Below are 19,054 nucleotides of genomic sequence, written 5' to 3' on the forward strand. Positions count from 1 at the left end.
CGTCCTGGGTATGTCCCCTCCCCCTCCGGCCTTACGCCCTGTGTTGCCGGGTAGGCTCCGGTTCCCCGTGACCCCGTATGGGACAAGCGGTTCTGAAAATGTGTGTGTGTGTGTGTGTGTGTGTGTGTGTGTGTGTGTGTGTGATCACAATGTCAGTAAAAAGAATAAAATTAGAACTTGACTGTTCCAGTCAAACCCAGAAAAAGAAATTGTGCCATGAAAAACCTGAAATGCTTCTTGGTGACATATTTACAGAATGTAAATATTTGTTTTCATTACATTCTTGTCTTCAGTTTCTGGCTAGCGGACTGTCCCCGTACAGCAGAGGCAGTCACCTTCGCTAACCTGCTTTATCGAGAGTTGTCAGCAGTCCCCTACATGGCCAAGTTTGTGGTGTTCGCCAAGATGAATGAAATGCGTGAGGGCCGTTTGCGATGTTACTGTATGACTGATGACAAGATGGACAAAACCCTGGAACAGCACGAGAACTTCACAGAGGTGGCGCGCAGCCGAGACATCGAGGTTAGTATAAAACGATGACATGAGTGCTGCAGCAACCAAGATAGAAAGCTGAGATGAAGTCACAGATTATATTTACCTTAGCAGAATAAGCACAAGTGTGGCATGAGGGGTCACGGGCAAATGTAGTGGAAACTTTAGAGGAAAGGTTCAGGTAACATATTCACATTGCCAGGATATGGCTTAATCAGTAATTTTTAGCACATCTGGGAGAGAATCAAATGAATTTGCAGTTCACATCTGCTCTTAAGTCACCGTGTTTACTCTGTGGCTGGCTACTGGTTGGTGACCCCCCCAGGTGATGGAAGGCATGCCACTGCACTTGGAGTGCTCGGGAAATCTGGTGCCTGTGCGGAAGGCCACCCAGCAACCACGCAGCTTCAGCTTCCAGGCTTTCAGGGACAACCGGCTGCCTGTCTCTGTTAAGGTATGCTACGCATTTTCTGTCTGCATTTCAGCAATGGTCTGTACCACAGAGGGTCAGCGGTCAGTCCAGCTTCTTAACATCAGCAGTCTTTCTGCCTCAGAAAGACAGAGGAACAATTTTCTATCACACAGCCATATTAGTTCAGTTCAGTTTATTTTTATTGAGTGCTCTTTCTCACATAGTGACAGAGAGCACTAAACAAAGTATCAGAAGACATAACAATAACAAAAATAAAAGGTTAGCTATACATTAAATTACTAAAAGAACTGTAATAGGTATTAAAGCTGTAAAGTAAAGGAATGAAAGGAAAACAAAGGGCAAAGGGAGAAAAATCAACCTCTGGGGATCCAAGTGCCAGTGGCTGCCCACCTATCCTGGGCATCTAGATAGAAGTAGTAAGCAAAATTTTACAACTGTTTATGACATTACTAAAGTCACTAGAAACTAAAGAGTTGATGCAGGTTTGCTGACTTCATGCACCATGACATGCAGTTCCTCTCAACGTGGAGTACCTATGTTACAGCCGGTCTTGTCAGATTTACTCAGAGGGGAGGACAGTGTTCTGAAACAGTTTGTACAGAGCTGATTAAAAGCAGAAATCAGTCTCCTTGTATCAAGGGTTTAAGCTGAGTGTCAGTAACACTTGAACGTAACTGTTTTCGCTTGCAGAGATTTGTCAGGTAGCTGCTGGTTGTCTGCTATAAAAGATATGTGCAAAATGTTAAAAACAGCGCAATGTTCTCACTGCCTTTGAGGCTTTTGAGCAAAAATGTGACATTTTGCAGATCTTAGCACATCTCAAAGCTGGCAGCAGCTAAAAGGGGCAAAAAACTGTAAAAACTTAGTTTTTCAACCTCACACCCTTTTCTTTTCTTCAATCCCCTCAGGTGAGAGACAGCAGTAAAGAACCTTCCGGATTCCTATCCTTTTTACGCAAGCCTACCAAATATGAAGACAGCCAGCAGGTTCTGTGCAACCTTAACATCACCATGCCACCTTGCATCAAGGTAATTCTTTTCGCATATGATGGTTTTTTAATTAACACCAACAGCTCAATCATAGTGCTTGAAGCTTTTCACGGCTTAGCATTAATTACATCAGCACAACAAGGCTGCATCCTCTTACACTGATCAATGAGCCCAGTGACAAATAATGTGCTTCTAAGTTGCTGTATGCATCTGAATGTAGATTGTGGGTACTGAAGACCGGAGACGAACTTTGACCCCACTTGCGCTAAGAGAGAGGTATAGCGCATTGAATGAGCCATCTCTAGGTAAGAATTTCCTCATGTGAATGTGAGACCTCCAGGTTGCATGTGTTAGATTTAGGAATAAACCAAAACTGATGGATCCTCAATGTTTCATCAAGTAAAATACACACACACACACACACACACACACACACACACACACACACACACACACACACACACACACACACACACACACACACTTTCAGAACCGCTTGTCCCATACGGGGTCACGGGGAACCGGAGCCTACCCGGGAACACAGGGGCGTAAGGCCAGAGGGGGGGGGAACACACCCAGGACGGGACGCCAGTCCGTCGCAAGGCACCCCAAGCGGGACTTGAACCCCAGACCCACTGGACAGCAGGACTGTGGTCCAACCCACTGCGCCACCGCACCCCCACTCAAGTAAAATATTTAAGTTTATTTCAGAATTACCAATAGGATAGTCAGCATCTTGTGTGTCAGATCCCAGCAATCTATTTAGTGATTAAAGTTTGACTGTTTACATGATTCAGTTGTAAAATCTTGTCAGATAGTGTCAGAGAGCGTCAAATGAACTGGCCTGGGATTCCTATTTGCCAATTTTAGCCTGGTATTATATGACAAGTCAAGAACTAAATGAAACCAGTATCATAGCTACCCAATGACACACAATTGTTAGAGTCGCCACAACCTTTGAGCTCTAAAAATTGTTGCAGAGCACATAAGGTGTAAGAGAAACATTCCCCTTGCATCTTACAGGTTCTATGCCTTCAATACTTCAGACGGTTCTGGAAACAAATGTAGTTCTATCAGGTGCACTTTTCCCATGTTAACCGGTCCTAATGCTTTCCAGAAGTTTGACCGAACATTAATAACTAAATAATTAAATTACTTACAGGTATTATAAATTATACTTATATTATCTAGTGTTTGTAAAATATATATTTTTTTAAATATGACATTATTATTTCATAAAGTCAATGTACCGTGATAGTATGTGTGAACTAGCTTGAGGAAGACAAGGGCTATATGTTACATTTAAATAAATGAATAACAGGAAAATTAAAAAAAACTGTGCCTCACAGTGTTTCTCATACAGTGGCTTGGCACAATTTTCAAATGTCTCTCCGTTTGCTCTACCAGATCAAATGCCACAAGCTCAGACCAGATGAAGCACAGCATACAACAATCTGAGCTGACTAACAAAGTGGAGTAAAAAATCTCACATTGGATACGTGAAAAACTGAATATCGAGAGACCAAATAACGGCAGATGGGTGTACTAGTTAGATGTACCAAATAGAGGGGCCAGTCAGTGTACATACAAATTATGTAAAACTGGCAAAGGCTGCATATCACAAGCACTAATGTGACTCCTAAAAGCTGCATGGTTTACCGTGTTCAAATACCTGCACTTCTTATCTTCTTATCTTCACAGCAACCATGAGCGCTATGGAACGGACAGAGTTAAAGATGGCTTTAATATCAGAGCAGCTGGGCTTGAGCTGGGCAGGTTAGTTTGCATATATTGGAATGTTTCTGTGTGTGGCATGTCAATTCATTTACATGTGTCATAACATGTTGCTTCAGCAAGCACTACTGCTGCCTCACAGAGCCTTGGTGGTGCAAAACAATGTGGGTTCGATCCCCGCTCAGTCGTTGTGGAATTTGTATATTCTCCCCGTGTATGCATGAGTTTTCTTTGGGTGCTCCAGTTTCCTCCCACAGTCCAGAGACATGTAGTTCAGTTGAATGGATGACTCTAAATTACCCTAAGTGTCTGAACGAATGAATGACTGTATGTGTTTGTGTGTGGCTACCCTGCGATGTACTGAAATCCCATCCAGGGTGTACTCTTTCAGCCTTGCACCCAATGCTTCCAGGATGGGCTCTGGATCACCACGGCCCCATACAGGACAAGCAGTTATTGAAATTGAATGGATTGGATAATATGCTGTAGGTTTAATTATAAACCTTCCGTCATGTCTCCCCTCCTCTTCTCATGTGCCGTTTGGTCAGACTTTTCTGTGTACATGGTGTGCAAGTGCCTTCTTCCATGCAGAAGTTAATTTTTTTAATTTCACAGAATTGAAAACATATTTTTTAAGAACAAGCAATCACCATTTTGCTAATATTTAGGTAATATTTTCACAAATTCAGTTTTCTTATTTAGTTTATTCTATTCTACTTTAATTTTATTTTGTGGAATTAAAATGTTTTGAATCTTGTGTCTCGGTATGGCAGCATGGCAGATAGTACTGGTGCCTTAGCCTCCGACTCAGTCTGTGCAGAATTAAGAGGTTCTCTTTTTTCACATCTGGTTTCCTCTGGGTACCCCATTTCTCTCCACAGTCCAGTGACATGTTTCAGGTCAATAGGTCATTCTAAATTGCCTATAGTGTGTGTGAATGACTGTGCTGGATTGCCCTGTGATGGAGCAGCATCTATAGCCTTCCTCATACCTTATGCTTCGAGGATATGCTGCAGACCATTGTGACCTTGCACTGGGCAAGCAGTGACTAATAAATGAATGGCTGGATGAATATTGTGAATATTGTATTTTTTTCAACAAACAGTTCAATGACTGCTGATTAATAATTGGGAGAAATATGAATTTTAACTGTCACATGATCATTACAGTAACTTACAGCAGCATAACTATGAGAATAGTAACAAGGAAGCCTGCTTTTAGTCACACTAAAACATGACGGAGTAAAAATACTTTGTAATGAAGTCTCAGACTACAGAGAGGTATGAGTTTTGAATGTAATTAAAATTCAGTACAAATGAAGACAGAGAATACAGTACATTAAAACAATGTTCATTAATGTGGGAACATAATAATGGTTTTTGCTTACAGTCATGGACTGGTTGGCACTCAAAAAGATGAAGTACAAAAGCTGGGTGCCTGTAATGACATAGGTGTTTCTGAGAAATCAGAAGCTTGCAGTTCATATATTAATGTAAACATGATGACATTTTTGCCAAAAAAATTTGTTTGGTTTGATCCCATCAAAGAGTTTTGCTATATTTTTTTAAAACTTAACAAAAGCTGCACACTTGATTCAAACAATTTGTTCAGTCTATGGTATATGTCAATAATTCTTAGTGAAACTCATGGTAACAAAGTATCCTTGTTAATGGGTAGTAACACAGATGGATATTCATAGAGTCCCTTGATCTAAAACAAATTCATATTTTAGCTGATTAACATAGCTATGATAATCTGGTGATCATTTTTATGAACTGATATGACAAATATCTCCAAAAAGAACAATCACAAAATATGGATGAAGGGAATTCTTTTGCTAATGTTAATAAAGCATAGCTCCTATCTGCACAGAGCTGGCTCGGGAGCTGCAGTTCAGCGTGGACGACATCAACAAGATCCGTGTAGAGAACCCCAACTCTCTGCTGGAGCAGAGTTCAACATTGCTTAACCTGTGGGCCACCCGGGAGGGCAAGAAGGCCAAAAGTGAGTGAACGTGCCATTTGTGCCTCTTTCCCTTGGTTCTGCTTCTCATTTCAAACTTAGTAATGTTTGTCAATGTTCATTAAAAAACTATCCATCCATCCATCTTCCTCCGCTTATCCGGGGCCGGGTCGCGGGGGCAGCAGTCCGAGCAGAGTCCTTCAGACTTCCCTCTCCCCGCACACCTCCTCCAGTTCCTCTGGGGGAACCCCAAGGCGTTCCCAGGCCAGCCGGGAGACATAGTCTCTCCAACGTGTCCTGGGTCTGCCCCGAGGTTTGGGTCGGCCGGGCACTCGGCCCCGACCACCACCCAAATCACAATGCACCGTCCCCTTACGGTTTCTCCGGCAGGTGGTGAGCCCACCGAAGAGCGGCTCCACGTCGTGGCTTCGGGCTGAGCCTGGCCAGGCCCCGTGGGCATAGACCTGGCCACCAGGCGCTCGCATGCGAGCCCCCCCCCCAGGCCTGGCTCCAGGGTGGGGCCCCGGTGACCCCATACCGGTCATTAAAAAACTACAGTGTTTAAATGAATAAATGATGCCTGTCCTGCATCTCCACTCTCTGGAAGGACCTTTCTGTGCCTTCTCTCCCACTCTTCCCCATCTTGTTTCCTATCTGTCACAGTGGAGAGCCTCTATGCAGCTTTGAGAAGCATCGACCGCACTGATATTGTCAGCATGCTTGAGGGCCAGGGTCCACAGCCCCGGCCTGGGAGCTGCGAAGTTGGGGGACGCAGACACGCGGATCGTGACCACCTTCTTCCCAGCACCATGACCAATGGTAAGGAACAGTAATTTCCCACCACCAAGTCTACCCACCCTCTTTTCGTCCCTAAATAACCTTCCCTGATACAGAAATTCCCTCCCCGAATGGAAGCATACCCTTTCCCTTGCTCTAAGCTTCTCCTCCAAAATCCTAAACTTCTTCCTCCGTGATCTTCCAGTCCCTCCCAGGTGAATTAATGCTGAGCATCAACTGTAGCCATTCCAGAGCACCTCTAGTTTCACTCAGTCCAAGTCTAACCATAAAACTAAGAGTCTTCCTGGTAGATGTTTGTTCTGGCCCTCTGTTAAGTAACTGAGTGAGCACTGTGTGTCAGAAAACTGGTGAGTCTTCTGTTTTCTGTTCAGGCGGGTAAAATTTTAGATTCATTACTATAAAAAGCATGATATTATATACACAGATTGGTTTCAATAGTTCATACCTATACACCTACACTAGTATTTTTAGTCGCATCAAAAACTGATAGCAGTTCAATGTGATGGTAGACAAAAGCTTATTTTGTTACTCAGGAGTGAAAGGTGATTATGGACAAACAATGAGAGTGAAACATTCTGCTCACATAGAGTTGCATTGATCTGCACTGGCACACTGTAAACATCCTTACAAACATACAGCAGCCGTGAAGCAATTCCCGTTCCTACTGAGCTAATTGGCAGACAAAGTGATATGCGTTCTGTAGTATTTGATGTCATATCTGTTGCATTTCAAATTTTCAGCAAGGTTTGTTATTGCTGTAGCCAGTCTCTGAGATAGACATAGGTCATGGCATCACTCTACCTGCACTCATTCTGTTCTTAAGAGCAGCAAGCCTCATGTTGTCTTTGGTATACACCCCTCCCAATGAAATTAATTTGTTCTGTGAAATCACCCTGTTGAGCAAAGTCCCATTGCAAGGATATATACAATTGCCATTATTTTTTGAAGAAAAATATCATTTTTCCCAGACAAAAAATAGGTCACCAAAAATGTAAAATTAACCAAAATAAATGGCATTTTTTATAAATGTCCTAAGAAACATCAAAGAATTTAATAATATTTGTAAATGTATTTACTATTGAATCCAGTCGGTTATTCTCCAAATTATTAAAACTGGTACAATGCCTTCAGAAGACAGTGAATAATTTTTGGACTGCAAGGCTCACCTTTGTGCTCAGACTAGTAAGCTACAACACAAACAATTTATTTGCAGTAGTCTAAGGGTATTCCTGTCATGAAAGACCTGATACTCTTGCTCAGTTCTGTTTGTACAAGTCACAGTCAGGGTGGTCCAGAGCCTATTCTTAAGGCACAGGGTGTAACGCTAGTTAGGGTACAAACTCAACAGAACCCCAGTCCATCACAGGTTGTTATAAAACCACTTATAATTTAAGTAATTGGGTTAATATTTACATTTTTATTTAGTTTATTTATAAAAGTTAATATTGATCACTGTTCTAGTTGTGAGTTAGATTTGCAATAATCAGTGTGATTGGTTGAGACTGTCATGTGACGGGAAGTAGGAAGTACATATAGTATTATTTACAGATAAATAGTATCTGCATGTTTCGCAGAGTGAAAGACATAGGAGGTGATGAAGAAAACCCATATTACTGGAAAAAAATTCTGCTGTACTGAATAATAATCCGGTTGTATGAAATAACGGTACATGCTTTCATAGGCTGTTGTACCCGCTTTTCATTGTACAGGAAGGACCCTGTTATTCGAAGGAAGGGTGCATTACAGCTGTATTGTTAATTGACAAAGATGCCACAAATTGCTGGTTGTTACAAAATGTATTAAAATTAATTCAAATTTAAATTGTACTCAGAACTGCAAGCTTTTTAAAAGCACATACTTTACATTTACATTTCTTCATTTACCGGATGCTTTTCTCCAAAGTGCACAACTCACTGAAAACAAAAGTGCATTTCACCAACAGATGGAATTTTAAATACCTTTAAGTACTCCTTCTGTTCCCATAATGCCACCATAACATTCATGATGCAGCTATGCAATTTTCCTTATATATAGTAAAAAAAAGTTGTGTGTTAAAAGTTCTGCTGTACACTAAAGATGAAAGTCAACTATCCACAACAGTACATAAACCTTTTCATCTATACAGAATATCCATATTAGATATCTACTACATATATGACAGTGGCTTTCTCACCATATGACTGAAATAACCTACATACCATATTACATATTATCTCTAATCTGTGCGCCATACACAACCTGTACACATTTGCAGCCTTTTTCCCAGTACTAAATAACCTGAAGTGTTTAATTGTGATATAGTCCTTATACTGTCACATTTTTTATTTTTAACTCTGATTGTAAAAACAAAACTGAAAGAAAGGGTTATCTTGTGAATTAATAATAGGAACAGGTGTGTTTTAATATGGCAAAACACATAACCATCCTGACCATGCCGTGGGGTTCAGGTCAAAGCTGTTTGGCTCATTGCTTCTCTCTGATTATGAACAACTGATCACTCAAAGACATGTATATTTATACTTGACTACAATGGAGAGCCAGCATGACCCTTACCACTGACTTAGGGAATAGGGTGCAGGTGGGGTATTAAAGTGGCCAATCCCACATGAAACATGACTGCAAGGGAGCTGCAAGCGTACAGTCTCTAGTTAGGGAAGAGGCATTTGTTTTGTAAATGTGTTTCTATGAATATTCCCCATCTCATTTACTCTTACCCTCTTACAGTGAAACTGCTCCTGTCCAAGGTCGGGGATCAGGACCTGACAGGGAGTGTGTGCATTTGCTCAAGAGAGGTCTCTCATTCACGCAGCAGCACTGATGAGGATGCCAATGTCTGGTGTACTGAAGTGAATGCAAAAGAAACAGGGACTCTCTGTGTCTCTTTTGCAAGCAGGATTGCATCCTGCTGCAGGCCACTGTCTTGCCAGGGTGGGCCTGGTCTTCATTTTTCATCCCATGATTCATTGTTTAAAGATGGCGAACTTCTGAGAATGAGAACGTCAGCATTCTGCAACGATGTAGTCTCCTTTGGAGAGCTTTGAAAGTGATCTGTTCTGTATCAGAATATATATGCATGACAGCGCTCCATTAGAGCTACTAGTTTTCATTAGCTATATGCAAGCACACAGTGGTATTCTTTCCAGAAAATTCTGGAAACACTTTAGCTTAGCGATTATTTTCAGATAGATACCAGTGGATACCAGACAGCATGGCTGGATGTACAACACGTGCTGTGTATTTGGGTGCAATAAGCGGGGGCCTTTCCCTCATTTAGCCCTGTAACCCTGAGTAGTGTGAGCTCTGTTTGGCCCTTTGGGGTTCCCGCACCTGTTCCTGTGACTCTGTCCCTTGTCTCTCTGTTTCTCTGCACATGTCATCTGCAGCCCAGCCGCCCTCCTCTTCTTCCTCTCACCTCTCCTCTCCGGCCTCTGACCTCATGTCAGCCCCATGTTGACCTACTCTTGGCCCTGATTCTTACTTTCATCTGTCTTCTTTTACGAATCAGTCGTGTGTTTTTTTCCTTCGATCCACCTTTTTCGGCTGCTCCGTCCGTAACTCCCAACCCACACCCTGTGCTCTGCAATGGAGGGAGGGTTGTACCCGGTCCCAGTCTTTACAAACTGCCCCATTTCTGTTTGCCTGTCGTCCTTATCCTATCTACTGCCTATTGTATGTGCATGTGCCTGCAGCCCACTCCTATCCCGTGTCCTCCTTTGCCCCCTTGTTGTTAACCCAGGAAACAGGGTAAAGGGAGAGGTCTTTTGTGGGATGGAGTCGGGATTTATGCCTGTGTCAGTGTCAATTGTCTAACACGCATGACTGTGCATGGCATGTCTCTGACTAATTCTCTTTTTTAAACAAAAAAGTTTGTCATTAATTACCTTTTTTACTGTGTTTATAACCAGTGTTGACCTGGGTACTGTGTCTGTATGCATCTCACTGAGCTCTGTATCCACCTTCCCCTGTTCCCTTGCTGGTTTAAGCCCATCTGCGGCTTCACTTGTGATGTTGTCACTCTATGAACCTTTCAGTGCCTCTTTATGTCCCTTATGAGCGCGTTTCACCCTGTACTTGTGTCTGTGTGCTGCTTTGAGTGTTACACCGTGCCGCTCCATATGTATTCCAGTGCACCACAAGCTGTGTTTTGGTGTTTCTGTGTGTGTGTTTGTGTTTCTATGAGTTCTTGTTGTGAGCCTCCTGTTCAGTGTTTTTCTATGGTAGGTGGATTTTGATGTCTCCACAACTTCATTGCATTACTGTCCTCACCACTGAACCAGATCACCAGTGCCACCATCCCCCCGACAACACCCAAAATGCCCACCACCCACAAAAAGGCTCAGTTCTCATCAGTGCACACTTTCAGATATAATGACCAACACTCACACTGAATGAGAGCTCTACTGTGTTTATCCCCCAAACATAGAGAGACTGTCAAACAGTGTGTATGTGCTGCCTGTGTTTTTTGTGCCATTGCACAGTCCATTCATCAGAAGCAGAATCATTCTACACAGGAGACAGAGAGAGGTAAAGACAGAGACATCTATAACTGGGTAAGCAGGTGGATGACAAGAAATATATTTGTGTCCTGTAGCCAGAGTCATGCCTTTCTGTTTTTTGATCAACTTATCTGACGATTTTATATTGCCCTTTGGATGATTGTAATAGTTTATTGAGCCACTTGTACAAAAGTATTACCATGTTTACACAGGGACACACATCCTGTGTTCACTCCATATTTCCCAAAGACTAACGTCAAACAGTGTCAACGTTCACCTGTCCTGCTACGTGCAGTTTCCTCTCTCTTACACCACGAAAAATTTCATCTGGGCCAAGAGTGTTTCCACTGCATGACAGGACACACACCTCTCGTAAATACTAACAACAACTTGATATGGAAAATGGTCAGGTTGTACGCTGTGTATCTGTGAGTCGTGTCAGGAAATGTGAGGCTCCTGTTGGTGTGCACACATACTCACCATGTTAAGGGCTCTCAGGTACTTCACCTTATCATTACCCTGGTTTGCAGGCCACATTTGGACAAGCTGTCATCACAGTATGACAGAGAGGGCAGCGAGGTTCAGCTGCCAGGCACATGTCTTTAATACCCCGCTCAGAGTCAGCACTAACCCGGATCGGCACTCAAATTACAGTCTGCCCTTCACAGGGATGCCACACAAGTACAGTACATACACAGCTCTAAATCGTTTTCTTTCTACTGTATGTTTTATTTTTGTCCTTGTTTTCTCAACATCTTTTTTTGTATTTCTCATTTTTTCAGTCACTTTTTCAAGTCAGTCAAAAAGTCTTTCACATGGCAATGTGTTTTCCCACCTGTTTGACTCTTCCTCTGTCCATTCCTCAAAAATATGACCAAAGTGTAATTCCATAGGTAGCAGACACCTCAGGTGATAAATGTTCAACTACCCAAGCTGAATGGTTATTGAATAGTGTGGGTTTTTCATGGCCTGAATGATGTCACGTTAGAACAGCCTACAGGGATACTGTTGCTCGTTCAGCTGTTGCTATGGGAAAATTACCTTAATCCTCAATTTCATTAAAAGATATTATAAAAGATATTATAAAAGAGGGGGGGCGTGGTGGCGCAGTGGTTTGGACCAGGTCCTGTTCTCCGGTGGGTCTGGGGTTCGAGTCCCGCTTGGGGTGCCTTGGGGCGGACTGGCATCCCGTCCTGGGTGTGTCCCCTCCCCCTCCGGCCTTACTCCCTGTGTTGCCGGGTAGGCTCCGGTTCCCCGCGACCCCGTATGGGACAGGCGGTTCTGAAAATGTGTGTGTGTATTATAAAAGATATTATAACCTTCAAAAGATATACTGTTTGAAGGTTATAATATTTTTATTTTTTACTCTTTAAAGAACTATTTCCAGAAATTGACGTCTTTTTTGAAACATGGTTACACGTGACTGCACAAACATATACTCAGAGACAAGGATCCATCTAGAATGGGTCTAGAATGGATTTTTATAGGTGTAATTTTCTACTCGAATGGTGAAAGTTGTCTTTTGTTCTTGGCTCCTTACCCTTTAGTATGATCTGGATCTTCATCTCCAACTGTTGTCTTACACTTTTCTTCTTCTTTCTCCTCTTGATTTGGAAGCAAATGCTTAGATGATTAACAGAACAATATTATTTTTTATCAAAACAGTAAAATTGTGTCTCAGACTGAACTGAGGATTAATTGGTTGGTTGGTTGCGTGGTTGGATGGTTTTACATTAGTTTTCCTTTTGATATATTCTTTATTTCTATTGTAATACATATTCTACATTCAAAGTATGTAAAATTCAAAAAATGTAAAATTGAGGATGTAAAGTGAACAGTGACAGTATTTTTGAGTTGGGAAGGCTATATCTGTTAAAAAGTTTAGTGTGTGTTTTTATGGATGGTGTTTGTGAGTCTGTCTGGCCATAAAACTGGAGCATGTGTTTTTGAGTGGATGCACAAGGATGGTTATTTGGTTAAAAGCGTATGTGTATACACAACTATGGAATTTTAAGTGTAGTGTGTGTGTATTTCATAGGTCTTCAGTATTTGTGTGACATGTAATTGGAATCATGTATATTTCTTTGTGTGCTTGTTTGGGTGTGGGAGTGTATGTATGTGTGCGCACACTCCAGACTGTCTGCATGTCTGCCTGCCAGCTTGACTATGCTGGTACATTTCCCTGAATTTTGATATGCCTGCACAGTGCCTGGCCATAGCAGGCAGTGAAACACCTTGCTGATTCTAGTTGCCATAATTCCTCTTCCTACCCCCACAGCTAGTTGCCAACAGAGTCCTACCACCATACCCATTTTGCGGGGTCGGACTCTGTTTCTCTTTTTCAGTATTTTACTATTTTTCTGCTCGTACTGCTAATGCTGGCTGATGCTTGAGATCAACCCAGAAACAGCTGCCCCTTGGCTCCGCCCCCCCTGGCACTACCCCGCATCTTCCCCAAAACCCCGATACCTTTCCTGTCCCCCAGATATCCCCTTCCCCCACTTATTCCCCTGCCTTCTGGGGTATTCATGTCCCTTCCAGACAGAGGCATCCCTCGTCTGGGGCTTAGAGGCCAGAGGGTATGATGCAGGGGTCCGTCGGAGGCAAGGGGGGCCCGTGTCAGTGTGCCTCTCTCTGTCTCGCTCCAGGTTACGGTGTGGCACAGGAGGAGCTGCTTTCTCCTTCCTCCATGCAGTACAGCTTGCCCTCCCCAGTCGGGGGGGAGCCCTATTGGCAGGAGGTGTCCAGCATGGAGTGCGCGCCCATCGCCACCACCGAGGAGGACACGCTCATGGAGATGTCCGAGGTGCAGGTGTGGCCCTCGGGGGCCAGCCCCTCCCTGGTGGCCGTTGAGGACTCCTCACTTTCACTGGAGTGGAGCAATGCCGACGAACTGGAAGGGGCACTGTCACTACCATACGGGAGCCTGGGCCGGCCCAGCAGTGGGGCCAGTGGGGCCAGTGGAGGGGGGGGGCTCAGTGGCTCCATGGAGCTGGTGGAGGACGACACAGAGCCAGGGGCGGACTCGGAGCACAGCAGCATCGGGTTCAACCACAACGGGCTGGACGGAGGTCAGAGGTCGGAGGTCAGGAGGTCGGAGGTGGCGGCGGGCAGCAGCATGACAGCTGGAACCGGAATAGTGGCAGGAGAAGGAGAAGGAGTTGAAAGGCCGAGTTCAGAGGAAGGGCTCTCTCTCGTTGCAGGACAGCAGCGGGTGTATGCCCGCCTGAGTGAATCACCTGGACTCACACGGGTCACTGAGCGTAACGGAGACAGGTGAGATGCACCCTTTATGTGTTGAGTCTCAGTATTCCTATTTAAAGCTTACAAAGCATATGTCCATACCATGTAACTCTGACTCTATACAAAGTCCACACAAATGTATCTGTTGGTTCATACAATCAAAAGAACAACAAATGTTTACAATGAAAAGAACTGTTTACATGGGGGGTGCGGTAGCGCAGTGGGTTGGACCACAGTCCTGCTCTCCAGTGGGTCTGGGGTTCAAGTCCCGCTTGGGGTGCCTTGTGATGGACTGGCGTCCCGTCCTGGGTGTGTTACCTTACGCCCTGTGTTGCCGGGTAGGCTCCGCGACCCCGTATGGGACAAGCGGTTCCGAAAGTGTGTGTGTGTGTGTGTGTGTTTACATGTTAACACATATTTTTACTTCCTTTTTCCCAATGATTTGTCATTGAAAACTGAGGGGAAGGGGCAAATGTTTATGCTTTTATTCCTGTCTCTGACTCCCCCGCTACACGTCCGTCTCTTCTGCAGGTCTAGCAGCAGCTCCTTCCTGTCCTATCTGCAGGAGCAGCCAACCCCAGGCTGGACCTCAGCCCTGGACTCTGCTCAGAACTGGACTGGAGGTGCAGCAGGGTCCAAGCTGAAGCAGGCCGAGTCGGCGATGTCATCAGTACGCATCGGGGTGGGTGGAGACTCCAGCCAGTCCCGCGTTTCCCAGGAGTCCCTATTGCAGCCAGTGCGGGACTTAGGGCACTCAGAAGTCCTGCACGGGCACTTCCGTGGCACACAGCCCTTTGAGAAGGGGCTGGGCTTTTCGCATCGGGCACCAGAACTAAGGGCCTGGGAGGAAGCACGGCTGAGTGGGCAGGTCAGTGTCCATAGGGGGCTCCACCACACCCCCAACCCACATCAAAATCTTTCAATGTCCCTGTCTTACTGTCCTCTGACAGGGATTTTAACTACTCATAATGAACTCTTGCACCGGCCCAGTTTCAGAGTTCAACAGAAGTGTAATGTTTATATTCCTCACCACCGCTAGTCAGCTATTCAACTATTTAAATACAGTATAATTCATATTTAGAATTTAAATACAATTTTTTAAATATTCATATAGTTTGTTACAATGTGATTTCCCAGACTAAAAATGAACATGCAGTTTTGTATTTTCTTTCCTGTTTCATCAGCACGTCTGGAGCAGAAGGTCTGCTGTACATGCGCGTGCACACACACAGAGCCACACACACTTTCTTTCCCTTTCCCAAGGCAGGCACAGCCTAAGAAGGACAGAAGCACTAGCTGATAAGCCAAATATAGCCCTCCTCCACCCCATCCTTCTTGCCACCCTGCCCCCCGCGTTTCGTTGCTCCATCATGCTGTTGCTTAGCGTACTGGCAAAGCTTTAACGCTCTAAAATGGGATGGCTTCTCCCAGTCCCCGTCATGCACTTACTTAGAGATGAGGAATCAGAAGGGAGGCTCAGAGGTCGGTGGGTTTGTGCATGAAAAATAAAAAATGAGAAGTGAGCTGGGTTACTTGTGTTCACCAGCGTGACTTCACAGTTCCAAGATGTCAGTTTTTAGTTCTTTTTCCAACAGCTGGCATACAACCTCTATAGTTAGAAAGTAAAGGAATTAAGAATGTGTTTGGCAGCTGAAATGTTTTGGATATGTCCATCATAATTCAGTCATCCAGCGCTGCTCACTTGGCCAGTCCTTTTGTATTGGTCTATTCCTTACGACCTGGAGCGAGGGCTGTGTGCAGACAGGTGTGAAAAGGTCAGGCAAACTGCAGGGGGACCTGCATTGAAAGGTGTTTGAGCTTCGGTTGCAGCACAGACACACGCCACGTGTTGTGTGCTTTGAATCTGCCCACAACAGGGCTCTGAAAAAGACATATTGGGGTGAGCATGTGTTGGACTTGCAGCTGTGTACAGAGCAGCTGCAGTAATTCTGCTGGCACTTCCAAGGGGTGGCAGCTGCAGTCTGAGTTACTCTCAGTGTCTGTGTGCTGCACATCTACATCTGTGTGTTGCACACCTGTGTCATTGCAGTTTTCACACTGTCAGAGTGAAATCAGTGCTGGGAGGGTTTCTATGCTCTGTGGATTTAACTCTCTCATAGCTGATTTAACGCTAGCATTTTAGCTGTCTGCAGTTCATCTGCACATGGCCAGATACTGGAATTATCACATAATCTGTCCATCCAATCTCAGTAACCATTTGTCCTTGGGTCGCCATGAACCAGAGCCTACCCCAGATGCATTGGGCACAAAGCAAGGAGGTATATCTTGCATGGGACACCAGTTCACCGCAGAATACCATACAGTTAAGTGCAAATATTAAAAGAATATTTAATCTAATTTAATTGTCCATATGCTGTATTTTGTTAAAATAAAACATTTTATTTACACATAAGATTACAATCATGTTAAACAGGATTTTAAAAATTATTTTTAAAATGATTTTAAAAATCACATATTTGATACATTGGAATGGACCCACACATAGAAAAATTAACAGTGTTTAGTAATTCGTTTGCCACCACAGCTAGTGTATTGGTATAAATCAAGCATTGATTAAGATGCATTGGTTGAAAGAGTCAAATACTGGAATGCAGGGCTTCCAGAAAAAAATAGTACAGCTGGCACAGCAGAGCTGGAGTTCTCACACTCATACACCCACACAAACACACTTGTGCACAACAGTCATGGTATTTAAAGTCAACACCCCCCATACTCAAGAGTGAGGGGCCTGTGGGGTAGGGGAAGATAGTTTTTTTTGGAAGCGGGGGGACAGAAGAAATACAGCCCCACGGTTAGAGCGGCCCAATGGGCGACGCCCACCATCCAGGGCATGAGATGAGGGAAGGAGTGATAGGCAGAGCTAGGGTGGCACTGGGGCACTGGACAAGTACTTGCCTTTCGCTGGTGAAAGCCGGAGGCTGAGAGAGACCAGGCAGCCGGGGAGTTGGATCGGGCGAGGGAACAGAAGAGAGTGAGCCCGGCCATTCCCACCCCTGGCCTCCTGGAGCCATGTGGGCTCTGGTGACGGAGCTCTTCTTCAGCCTGGTGCTGCTGGCCTTCTTGGTCATCAGCTGCCAGAACGTGCTGCACATTGCTAGCGGCTCAGTGCGCTCCGCACTCATGTGGGTGCACACACAGCTGGACCGAGAGCTTGGAGAACTGGACGGTACCGCTGACGAGGAGGAGAATATCACCACCCGGGTGGTCCGCCGCAGGGTTATCCTGAAGGTACCAGCAGGCAGGTCAGGGAGACAAACAGGGGCAGTATAAAGGAGAAAGAGGGAGACACTGTTCTCAGAGACCGCAGGCAAGTGTGTCGAGACTGTTTCAGTGAGCTCAAGGGACAGTCATTGTACAAAAGTACTGTTATTTATTATTAGGATCCAGTAGTGCAGCATTCTGGAGGCATGGGGTTCAAAAAAAAGTGTCATATTGAGCCTTAAGCGAACTGTTTTTAGCTGCAGACTAAGAGCAACAAATAAACACACATGAAGTCATCGTTTTGCCGTTGGCTGTAGCTCCGTATTGTTCACATAACCTCTTCTGAGCTAGTTTATTTTTAAAGCAAGTGAACTGTGACAAGTGGCACTCTCCTGGGAACACACACAGGCCACAGAAAGGCACCCATGAACAGTCTGTGACTTGCAAAAGCATGAGTGGAGCTGCCACACTCTTTGCTGTGCAGTAGCGAAGTCGCTTTTGTTCCTATTCGAGGTTATTGTTGACAAGGTACTGTGCGTATATTGTGTTTTGACAATGTGTTTTGAACTTGTATGGTTTTTCAGCCTGTTTTGTGTTCAAAGACCAGTTTCTAGACACATTCCCCAGAACGAAATTTGCACTACAGAGCAGTTCTGTAGGGGTTCTTAATAGGGACTGCAGGTGGCGTAGTAATTTTAACTGTTGCCTTCTTCTTGAGGGAGCCATGTTCAGATCCTACCTCCTGCTGTATTATTGGGGAGCAAGATACTTACTGTACGGCTCCAGTGAAAATTATCCACCAGTATAAACAGCAGAGACCGTGTAAGTTGTTTTGAAGAAGACTGTTAGCTAAATAAACGTGCCATAGATGTATAAATCTGTGATACTTCAAGCTGTATATTATAATACAGAATGGACTGTTTCAGAAAAAAGTATCTGTATTTGAGATGTTTATTGATTCACACTGATGGTGTTGAAAATACACGTTTTCCTAATTCTCTGATCGTCCATTCTGTGGTCCTAAAAAGGTTACCAGGAACGAATGAGCACTGATGGCTTTACAGACCCTTTGTTCTATTTTAACTCCGGGAGCCACATGTTTCTCTCATTCATTCCTTGGCTTGGAGAGCTGTCCTCAAAGCTCAGCTGTGTCTGGTAGTTCAGGACCTCCTAACTTATGAAGCTCATCTGGCATTCCAGTTGCAGGCTATGTGGTAGGATTACTGTGTGACCTTCTGATTCTTGCAGTGGTTGATTAAGTCAGATGTGAAGCACTTCCTATTTGTAGGGTCCCCCAGAACAAGGTTGGATGGTAATCCGCCATGGCCTTGTGTTCCATTCTATTTATTGAAACCTGCTGATTGTCCGCACCCCTGACTGTGGCCTACAAGCTCAGGAATCATCTTGTCAGATGCTGCTGCAATTTGGGAGCCTGACGATAATAAATCCCCCAACAAAGTCCCGATAACCCCCTCCCCTCACCTAACAATAGAGCTGGTTCTGATGAGTTGGGATTTGGAAGATGGAGGGGATTTTCTTTTACTCCCTAATAACATTGCTGACAACATGAGAGGCATTTCTCCGAAATATGGGAGCACTACTCTCATGGGTTTCAGGACCAGGTGTGGAAACAAGGGTTTAGTTATGTCAATTAGTTAATCGGTTGTTATTTACATTACTTAGAG

General features: G+C 44.3%; 1 protein-coding gene across 9 annotated transcripts in view; it reads left to right on the forward strand.

The window, feature by feature from the left end:
* Positions 1 to 19,054, forward strand: part of LOC108934791 (ankyrin-1-like) — a 139,822-nt gene that overhangs the window by 111,685 nt on the left and 9,083 nt on the right. For 8 of the 9 annotated variants that reach the window (XM_018752883.2, XM_018752885.2, XM_018752886.2 and 5 more), the window contains 9 exons: positions 294 to 522; positions 818 to 946; positions 1,834 to 1,953; positions 2,135 to 2,219; positions 3,616 to 3,690; positions 5,521 to 5,652; positions 6,274 to 6,429; positions 13,553 to 14,180; positions 14,679 to 15,015. In XM_018752883.2, coding sequence (XP_018608399.1) covers positions 294 to 522; positions 818 to 946; positions 1,834 to 1,953; positions 2,135 to 2,219; positions 3,616 to 3,690; positions 5,521 to 5,652; positions 6,274 to 6,429; positions 13,553 to 14,180; positions 14,679 to 15,015 — 1,891 coding nt within the window. Of the gene's footprint in view, positions 1 to 293; positions 523 to 817; positions 947 to 1,833; positions 1,954 to 2,134; positions 2,220 to 3,615; positions 3,691 to 5,520; positions 5,653 to 6,273; positions 6,430 to 13,552; positions 14,181 to 14,678; positions 15,016 to 16,670; positions 17,397 to 19,054 lie in introns of those variants that run through there. The other variant, XM_018752892.2, reaches the window with a different exon arrangement.

The sequence above is a fragment of the Scleropages formosus genome, chromosome 1, assembly GCF_900964775.1.
Source record: "Scleropages formosus chromosome 1, fSclFor1.1, whole genome shotgun sequence".
Lineage (NCBI taxonomy): Eukaryota > Metazoa > Chordata > Actinopteri > Osteoglossiformes > Osteoglossidae > Scleropages > Scleropages formosus.